The sequence below is a fragment of the Dipodomys ordii genome, unplaced genomic scaffold, assembly GCF_000151885.1.
Source record: "Dipodomys ordii isolate 6190 unplaced genomic scaffold, Dord_2.0 Scaffold118, whole genome shotgun sequence".
In the NCBI taxonomy this organism is placed as follows: domain Eukaryota; kingdom Metazoa; phylum Chordata; class Mammalia; order Rodentia; family Heteromyidae; genus Dipodomys; species Dipodomys ordii.
In genome coordinates this window covers 978,714-988,669 of record NW_012267334.1, presented here as the reverse complement: position 1 = coordinate 988,669, position 9,956 = coordinate 978,714, and the positions used below count along the sequence as shown (strand labels likewise).

The window sequence follows — 9,956 nt, the reverse complement described above, 5'->3', positions numbered from 1 at the left end:
CCACTGCCCCCTGCCTCTGCTGTGACTGTGCCCAGCCTGCCTGTGCCCGGCCTGGGCTCTGTCTCCTCTCCCCATTGTGAACCCGGATATCTCAGGTCTCCGCCAGCTCCCAAGTGTAGACCCCTCCTGACCCCAACCTCGGTCATTTCCCTGGCCCAGGCTTATGGCTCTGTAGCTGTAGACTCAGGTCTCTTCCTCCTGCAGGACTTGCTGGAGCCTGGGCTCCCTTGCACACGAGCCCCCAGCTGCGTATACCCCTTATCTATGCCCTTTCCTTCCTGCTCTCCAGCCCCTCCTTGCTCTCCAGCTGTTTCTTTGCAAACTGCCTAAATGTCCGGGGTCAGTCTGGCCCCATGGCTTCTTCCCCAGGTAGAAGCCTGTGAAGTAGGGACCAGGACAGTCTCTCTGGGCCTGGATGTGCATATGATGAGGGTTGGAGCATTCAGGTGGTGGTTGGTACACAGACGGGCTGGGATCCAAAGGCAAAGCGGAGGGGCTGACTGCCAGGATGATGACCCGGCCGTGGTGGCAGGCTCTAAATACATTTGACCACTTAGATGATGGCAGGATCAGGGTCGATTTGAATATGCAGCTTGCTGACTGGAAGTCATCAGTCTCTGGCTCCCAGAGGACACGTACAAGGGCCACATTTCACCAGTGAGGGCTGTGGTAATAAGTGATCTGAGTGTGGGTGGGTGGGCGCATGCGTGTGTGGACGCGAATGTGCCTGTGGTCCTGGCCTCTTTTGCTCAAGGCTAGTGCTCTTCCACTTGAGCCACTACTCCACTTCCAGCTTTTTTTGGTAGTTTAGTGGAGATATGACTTTCCTGCCCCTGCTAGCTCCGAACTGCAATTCTCAGGTCTCAGTCTTTTTTTTTGTCTGGTGGTGGGGCCTGAACTCTGGGCCTGGGCGCTGTCCCTCAGCTCTTCAGCTCAAGGCAGGCTAACACTCTACCACTTGAGCTACAGTGTCACTTCCAGCTTCTTCTGCTTATGTGGTGCTGAGGAATGGAACCCAGGGCTTCATGCATGCATGCATGCAAGGCAAGTGCTCTACCACTGAGCCACCTTCCCAGCCCAGATCTCAGCCTCTTGAGTAGCTAGGATTACAGGTGCAAGCCACTGGTGCCCAGCTGAAGTTAGTTCTTCGGTAGAAGCTCAAGTAATCCAAAATTGCTGTTTGAATCTGTGTGCACACACACACCTGTGTCAATATTGGGGCTTGAATTCAGGGCTTGGAATCTTTCCCTTAGTTCTTTCACTCAAGGCTAGTGCCTTATCACTTGAGCTACAGCTCCACTTTTGCCTTTGGTGACTGATTGGAGATAGCCTCATGGATTTCCTTGTCTGGATGACTTAAATAGCAGTATTCAGATCTCAGCCTCCTGAGTAGCTAGGATTACAAGTGTCAGTCACTGGCTCCTGGCTTTGAATCTTTTTAAAAATAGTCTTGTTGCTGTGTACTTTACACAACATAGCATCACTGTGGACTAGATTTTAAACAAGAAGAGCCTAAGGATTGTTCTTCATTAGCCTTTGTGAGCAGGCGGAATGCTGGGTGTTGTCAGGAGCAGTTTTCATCTGAGCAGGTGGCTAAGTGCTCTCTTCTCTCCTGTCCCCTGGGGAGGCCCGTGGCTCTACTCACTGGTTCTTTTGCCTAGTATTGATAGCTGCCCCTACTGCCCTTCCTGTTATCCCTTCTCCCAGACCTCTGTCACCACAGGCTTCATGGTGTCTTGCTGCCCAGGCTTTTTGCCTGCCCAGTCAAGGACACATGCAGTGTGGGGGCCATGTCCACCTTCCCAGCACTCCTGATGCCCAGCAGGAGCCCGGGAATGCCCACGTCCTTGCAGTGAGTACCGTGAAGGCCGCCTTCCTGCCCCAGCCTTGCTGGCCCCTAGCATACTTCAGAGTGGGCGTATTCCTAAGGAATATATAGACTACACCCAGATGTTCATTTGGAGTTCCTGAAGCCATAGCTGCTCACCCGTAGCTGTCATTTTGTGACTTTTGCAGCACCCAGAGAGTCTCTTCCAACTTCCCCCCTGATATTTTACTTCTCATCTGCTCCCAGGGACAGATTTGGGCTTTGTGTCTGACATGGCTCATTGTCAGGAATGGAGCTCAGGTTCAGTGGCAGGAAACTGACAAAGTGTATAGAGGGGAGCAGGATCTGGAGAGGAAAATTGCCACAGGCCCCACAGATGGTTCAGGCTAAAGTGCACAGCCTCCTGTGTGTATGGGAGCTGTGCTTCCATCAAAACCTGCTCTTAGGTGGATGTGGTGGTACATGCCTGCAATCCCAGCAAACTAGGAGATAGAAGACAGAGGACTATGAGTTCAAGGCCAGCTCTGGCAAAGTTATCGGGCTGAGGGCATGGCTCAAGTGGTAGAGCTCTTGCCTAACAAGTATGAGGTCTTGGTCCAGTGTCCAGTACCAGCAAAGTAAAACAAATCCCAGAAAGCAGCAAAAATAAAACCTTATTCTTGCCAAATGTGATGACACAAGCCTGTAATCTAGGCTCTTAGGAAGCAGGAGGACAAGTTCTCAGCCATCCTTGGACTATAAAATCAAGTTCCAGGCCAGCCTGAGCTGCACAAGGAGACCCTGTCCCAATCCCTCCCACTTTTCCTAAACCACTCGAGATTTCTGTCATTGTTAATATAAGGAGACTATTGTAGAGAAACAGGCATGGGGGTACAGTAATTACAGATTTCACTGTTCTTTGTAGTCGTTGAGAATCAAGACTCCAGTGTGTACTTTTGCTCACTCATGCTGTCTGTGGGGCCAGACGTGAGTTTGTGTGTGTATACATCACCTCCAGCCTCTGGAGGGCCCCCTCTTGTCCCTCGCCTGAGCTGCCTCTCCTCCCCCAAAGGTTACCACCTTAGCTTCTATCCCAGATTAGTTTTGCCTGTCCTCGAACCCTGTATAACTGAATGCTGTTTTATTAACCACATCATTAACTAATGCTTTCCTAAGTATTCCTAAATATGGCACTTAGTATAAGTGCTGTGTGAAGTTTGCCTCTGGAACAAATGAAATCAGGGTGCCTGTGAGAGTATACACTGTATAATGGACAGCTCGTCCAAAGGGGGCAGGATTGTAGTGTTTTTTTTGTTTTGTTTTGTTTTTGTCAGTCGTGGGGCTTGAACTCTGGGCTTGGGCGCTGTCCCTCAGCTCAAGGCGAGGGCTCTACCACTTAAACCACAGCGCCTTCTGGTTTTCTAGTGCTTTATTGGAGATAAGAGTGTCACAGACTTTCCTGCTGGGCTGGCTTGGAACCTCGATCCTCAGATCTCAGCCTCCTGAGTAGCTAGGATTACAGGCGTGAGCCACCGGCCCCTGGCTTGAGGCAGGATTGTTGTAGTAAAGCTGACCTAGAACCTGCAGGACTGCGCTTCACTTCGGGGCTGGACACTAAAGTCACCTAGCCTTCCACCCCTTAGTGTGTGCTGAAAGGTGGAGCCACCTGCAGTGGCTGGGGTGGCTGCCTGCACGGAGCCTCATGTGCTGCGATGGCAGCCCCACCGGGCCAGACCTGAGAGCCTGTGTGGGTGCAAGCGGCACTGCATTGTCTGCAAGCTGAGGCTTGCCCTCGGCTCTCTCACGTAAGACTGGCTATTCTACCACTTGAGCCACAGCTCCGCCTCAGCTTAATGGATAAGTCTCACATACTTTTCTGCCTGGGCTGTCTTCAAACTTCAGTCCTCAGATCTCAGCCTCCTGAATCTAGGCTTACAGGCATGAGCCACCAGTGCCCGGCTATGGGTTTTGTTTTTTTTTTGTCAGTTCTGTCATTCCTAGCTCTATATTCTATTCCATTCTTATTTTTATTTATCTTTTGTTGGTTGTGGGGCTTGAACTTGAAGCTCGGGCGCTGTCCCTTAGCTCTTCAGCTCAAAATGAGCCACAGTGCAGTTTTCTGGTGGTTTTTTTTTGGAGGTAAGAATCTCATGGACTTTCTTGCCCAGGCTGGCTTCAAAGCATGATCCTCAGATCTCAGCCTCCTGAGTAACTGGGATGACAGGTGTGAGCCACTAGTACCTGGCTAGGGAGATTTTTCTTTTTACATCTCCACAGATCTGTATGTTCCAGTCAGACTCTTCTACTACACTTCTTGCCCCGTCTCCCTAGAAAGCATCGCCAGCAGGTTTAATTGTTCCTTTTGGGGGGGGGGGGGGGGCAGGGAGGTCCTAGGGCTTGAACTCAGGGCCTGGGAGCTGTCTCTGAACTTTTGTGCTCAAGGATAGCGCTCTACCACTTGAGCTACAGCTCTACTTCTAGCTTTTTGGGGTGGTTAACTGGAAACAAGAATCTCCTAGACTTTCCTGCCTGGGGTGTTTTCAAACCACAGACCTCCGATCTCAGCCTCCTGAGTAGCTAGAATTGCAGATATGAGCCACTGGTGCTGGCTTTGTTTCGTTTTTAACAGTTGGAGATCATGCATTTCCACAGTGTTCAGCCTCCTTCCTCCTCCTGCCCAGCCCAGCCCCTCCTCCTCATCCCCACCCTCTTCTGTTTTTGAGACCTGTGGACATTGCAGGAGTTTGCTCAGAGCATCCTGAGAACTGCTGGGCTTTGTCTCCACAAGGCCTCCCTAACTCACTGTTCTGAGTGCCAGGTGTCTAGACGTGTTTGTTGAGGGAACAAACAATAGCAGTGCCGTTGTCCCTGAGCACGCAGGACTGGCTCAGTGCTTAGGACCACACTGATGTGCCCCGAAAGGGACTGCGTGGAAGTCACACAGCCCTGTTTATGTCCAGGCACGTCCTTGGTGCCTGAGTCCCTCGTGAGCACCAGGGCACAGACGTGTGCGGTATGGGCTGAGGACGGTGTGTTTAAGGAAGGGCCCAGCGCCGTGGGGGTTGGGGGCAGAGGACAGCAGTAGGGCCAGTACAGTGGAGGGCCCTCGGCTGGCTTCCCTCTGAACGTGGCTGGACTCTGGGTGAGGGGTGCATTTTGTGTGGCTGTGGAAGAGAGCAGGGGCGGGGAGCTGCAGTCTCTTCCAGTGCTTCTGGCCAATTGGGAATATTCAGAGCTTCTGGGGCTGCAAGTGGCCCAGTGATGGAGAAGCCCACTTTCTGGGAGAACGTCCAGCGCAGAGGCCAGGGAGTAACAGAGAGACCTCAGCATCCGGCCTCCCAGCTCCATCTGAGCTCAGCCGGTCACGCCTGCCATGAGAGGTCTCACTTCCCAAGCCAGCAGCGCTGGACCCAGTGCCGCAGTGCCGTGTCAGCCTGCCCGGCCCTGAGGGCCTGCGGCCTGCGCCTTGCTCTGGCGGCTGACCGGGCTTGAGCCCCATGAGGACGCTCTGCTGACTTGAACCTCGGGAAGACAGCAGGCCAGGCAGCCCAGTGGCCCGCATCCTCTGCCCTCCCCTCTGCTCAGGAGCCTACAGCCAGACAGCAGGCACTTCTGTTCCATGTTCCCAAGGCACTCACTTGCACACACGTGTACACACATATACACCCATGAGCTCTCCTTCGGGGACTGAGCCCCCTTTTTTGGTCATGGATAGCACGGAGAGCCCCCCAGCTGTCCCCTTGTCCAGGACTAGCCTGCTTTTCTGTGTGAAATATGGCTCAGTTCCTAATTGAGGCTGGGAAGGAGCCCTGGCAGGAAACAGTCCGGTCCCAGCCTGGGACGGGGAGCACGAAAGGAGGCTGTCAGGTGGCGCAGCACACTTCAGGAGCTAAGTCTTACTCCAGTCTCCAGTCAGTGCTGGGCGAGATCGCGGGGTGAGCCTGCTTGTCTCCTTGCAGGTACCATGCTACATCTCGGGGACATCCGGGCCTCTCCACGTCCATACTACCATCCAGTTGTGTTTCTCATTCAAGTCTGCTCTCCTGGCACCTGGGACACAAGTGCCCTGCCCTCGTGGGCCCGGTGCACAGGCACTGGCCTCACTTCAGCTAGGAGCTCCCAGACACGGGGGAGGGAGGGAGGGAGGTGGAGGAGGGAGCTGAAGCCCCAGGCAGAGGCCTAAGGTCATAATTTGGAGATCTGCAGTTGGCTATCTGCTCTGCTCTCTCTCCCTGTAGAGGAGGTATATTTGTGGCATCCTTTTTTTTCTTCCTTCTTTTTTGGTGCTAGTTTGGGGGTTTGAACTCAGGACCTCGGCGCTGTCCCAGAGCTTTTTCAGTCAAGGCTAGCACTCTACCACTTTAAGCCACAGTACCACTTCTGGTTTTCTGATGGTTAATTGGAGATAAGTATCATGAACTTTCCTGCCTGGGCTGGCTTTGAACCTTGATCCTCCGATCTCAGCCTCCTGAGTAGCTAGGATTACAGGTGTGAGCCACCAGCACGCGGTGAGTTATGGCGTTCTTAGGCCTTAATAGATATTGCTGGCGGATATCGCTGGCGGGTCTGAGACCGGATTTGTGTCTTTGAGGAGGATACCTGGCATGCAAGGTGGCTGTTGTGCTCTCTCTGCTCTGTCAGAAGGTCTTTTTTTTTTTTTTTGTCGGTCGTGGGGCTTGAACTCTGGGCCTGGGTGCTGTCCCTCAGTTCTTCAGCTCAAGGCGAGCGCTCTACCACTTGAGCGCCACTTCCGGTTTTCTGGTGGTTTATTGGAGATAGGAGTCTCACGGTCTCTCCTGCCTGGGCTGGCTTTGAACTGTGATTCTCAGATCTCAGCCTCCTGAGTAGCTAGGATTACAGGCGTGAGCCACCAGCGCCCAGCTTGTCAGAAGGTCTTAATGTCCTTGCTCATCAGCCTGAACCCTGAGCAGCCCTCTCTTCCTCCTGGTGCACGTGGAAGAGAGAAGCCTGCTGTGTGATCACTCTGGAGGTGGACAGGAAGCCAGTCTGTGCTGGAGAGTGAGGAGGGGTCCTAGAGTGAGGAAGAGCAGGATGAGCATGGGTGGAGGTGGCCCCGCTGGCCGGGCTGGCCGTGATTCGCAGCAGCAGGAATGGGCCATAGGAGTGAGTGTGCTGGTGGGGATCGTCAGTGCGGGGCCAGCATGCAGAGGGACTCTGCAGCTGTGTCCAGTGTGGAGCAGGTGGGGAAGAGGACAGCAGATGGGGAGCTCAGTGTCTACGGACCAACTGGCTGGGTCCCCTGCCACATGTGGCCTTGTAGTGTTCTCTAGGACCCCAAGGAACTGGAAGGTGGGCTTCTGCCCTGCTAGCTTCCTGTGCTGTGTTGTAGAAGCCACCCCGTCCCCAGAGTGGGTGTTGAGGGAACCATGGGCCCAGGATGGAGGATGCTGGCCAGCGGTGCTGGCAGGAGGGCTCTCAGCCAGGGCGCATGCCAGCAGTCAGGAGGCTGATGGTATTGGCTGCCACCTTGCTGTGTCTCTTCCCACACGTGTAGCAGGAGACTGGACTAGTCTGTTACTGGGGCTGCCCAAGTTCTGGAGTCTGTTTTCTCAGCCCCTCGTCTGTAGGCCCAGACCCCCATCAGTTGCCTGCTGGTGGGCTTCATTTGCTTTGTTTTCTTCTGGAGGATTTATCCTGAATGGAGAAGTGACGGCCTGTGCTCTTCCCTAGGGCTTTGTGGTGTGTGGGGGCGCAGTTCTCATGGCTGCAGCCAGCGTGACCCCCCCTGGCTCCCTAGACCTGCTGCAGCCAGGCTTCTCCAAGACCCTCCTCGGGACCAAGCTAGAGGCCAAGTACCTGTGCTCAGCCTGCAGGAACGTGCTACGGAGGCCCTTCCAGGCCCAGTGCGGCCACCGCTACTGCTCCTTTTGTCTCTCCAGCATCCTCAGGTGCGCAGGGCCACCTGCCAGGGCGGGGCGGGGCGGGGGTGGGGTGGGGCTGTGAGAGCAGCACTGACCATCAGAGTGGCCCCAGGAACTAGTCCTCCCTGGCTTAGCACAAACCAAGAGGGTAAATTAATCACTTAGCATACTGGTTTTGGACACGTGGAGTCAAGTGCAGAATATCAGTCGGGGTAGTCCCAGTTGGCGATGTGGCACAGGAATAGACGCGTGGCCCCTCCAGGCTGCTCTGTGTGGCTGGGGTGTCGCCTGAAGCCATCTGTTAAGTGAGTGCCTGCCGGGAGTGGTGGGAGAGGGTGAGCCGCCTGCCCCCCCCCCCCCCCCCCCCGCAGCGGGGCCTGTGGGGGGGGGAGGGGCACTCCCGGGTGTTTCCCGGGCATGTCTAAGAGAGCAAGCATGTTGCTCACAATTAGAAGGGAGGGGCTGGAGGCAGCTCAGCCACAGACCGCCTGCTTGGCATGGTGAGACCATGCCCAGTCCCTAACTGGGGTAAAGAAAAAGAAGAAAGAACGGCTTGGCCTTGGAAATTCAAGTCCCCTCCCCCAAAACTTTTTCAGTATTTGCATATTCTTATCTGTTTGAAAGCATTCAAATAGCGTACAAGTGACATATGCTTGTTGGTTTTATGAAAGATGGTACGGAGTTGGGTTGTGGACTGAACAGATGGTGTCAGTTTTCTCTGCAGCAGATTTTGCAGTGGGTTTTTTTTCTCTGTTCCCACCAGCTCTGGGCCTCAGAATTGTGCTGCCTGTGTCCATGAGGGCATCTACGAAGAAGGCATTTCTATTTTAGAAAGCAGCTCGGTAAGTGCAGTGTCTTGAAGCTAAAATGTCAGAATGCACAGAAAATGTTTTGAAGTTTTCATCAATACTGGTGAGGCTAGAAATTGCCTTTTAGCAAACCTGTTACTGTGCTGGACATTGACTTTGAGCAAACGTGAATATTTAGGTTTATAGAAATGGTCCCAGAGGAGATGTGACATTTAGCGGGGCAGGTGGGGGGTCCCGTTCCTCAGAGTCATCCCGCCTGCCCACGGCAGTGTGGGTCATTCTTGGGGTGTTCTTGGTGGGGCTCGGGCTGGTGTAACCCTAGGACAATCCTCTCCCCAGGCCTTTCCAGATAATGCTGCCCGCAGGGAGGTGGAGAGCCTGCCAGCCGTCTGTCTCAGTGATGGGTGCACCTGGAAGGGAACCCTGAAGGAATATGAGGTAGAGATGGGGTGTCTGCCCTGGCGCGGCTCTCTCTGCAGCCTGCAGGCGGCTTGGGGGCTGAGTCCCTAGCCGCGGAGGCTCTGCTCCCTGGAGCAGTTCCAGCCTGGGCCCTGCTCTGCCTCATGCTGCTGGGACCGGCCTGTGCATGGGGTGGAGGAAGAGGTGCAGCAGGTGGTGGGGTGGAGGACTCCTCCAGAGCCTGGCCCTCCCCTCTGTGCCTCAGTTTCCTCAACACAGGGTGTGGTAAGGATGGGAGGTGCAAGGTGCTGCCCAGAGGGGGTGCCGCGCCCGCTCGGTAGCAGGTGTCCGGGAGTGGAGGGCACACCACCTTGGCGCTGAGAACCGCATCTTCCATGCCCGGCGGGGTTTGTCTGTTACTCCACAGGGGTCTCTTACTGTGAACACGGCATACTTGTCTGTGGTCACGGAAAGTGTTTTGGCCAGCAACAGAGGTAGCCAACCTTGTGGGGTTTGTCTGTGCCAGCCAGGCTGGCTTGTGCCCTGTGCCAGAGCATTGGGAATGTCAGCGTGAGCCTCGTGTCACCTTTAGACATCTGCAACTAAACCTGTAGCCTAGGACAGAATGGCTAGCTCGGGCTCCTGCAATCTACCATGGTATTTGCTCTTCTTTCTCCTCTCAATAAATGACCTTCAAAAAGTTGACTTAAGCCAGCCCCCGGTGGCTCATGCCAGTAATCTAGCTACTCAGGGGGCTGAGATCTGAGGATTGCAGTTAAAAGCCAGCCTGGGCAGGAAAGCCCATGAGACTTTTTTTGTTTTGTTTTGTGTTTTGGTCAGTCGTCAGGCTTGAACTTTGGGTCTGGGCGCTGTCCCTCAGCTCTTAGCTCAAGGCTAGTGCTTTACCACCTGAGCCATAGCACCACATCAGGTTTTCTAGTGGTTTATTAGAAATAAGAGTCTCGGGCTGGGAAGTTGGCTCAGTGGTAGAGCGCTTGCCTTGCATGCCTGAGGCCCTGGGTTCGATTCCTCAGCACCACATAAGAAAAAAGAAAAAAG

General features: G+C 54.3%; 1 protein-coding gene across 1 annotated transcript in view; it reads left to right on the top strand.

The window, feature by feature from the left end:
* Nucleotides 1-9,956, top strand: part of Traf2 (TNF receptor-associated factor 2) — a 38,922-nt gene that overhangs the window by 14,209 nt on the left and 14,757 nt on the right. Inside the window, exons 2-4 of the mRNA XM_013029349.1 lie at nt 7,499-7,716; nt 8,453-8,531; nt 8,838-8,936. Of these exons, the coding sequence (XP_012884803.1) occupies nt 7,529-7,716; nt 8,453-8,531; nt 8,838-8,936 (366 nt within the window). The 5' untranslated portion in view covers nt 7,499-7,528. The remainder of the gene's footprint in view (nt 1-7,498; nt 7,717-8,452; nt 8,532-8,837; nt 8,937-9,956) is intronic.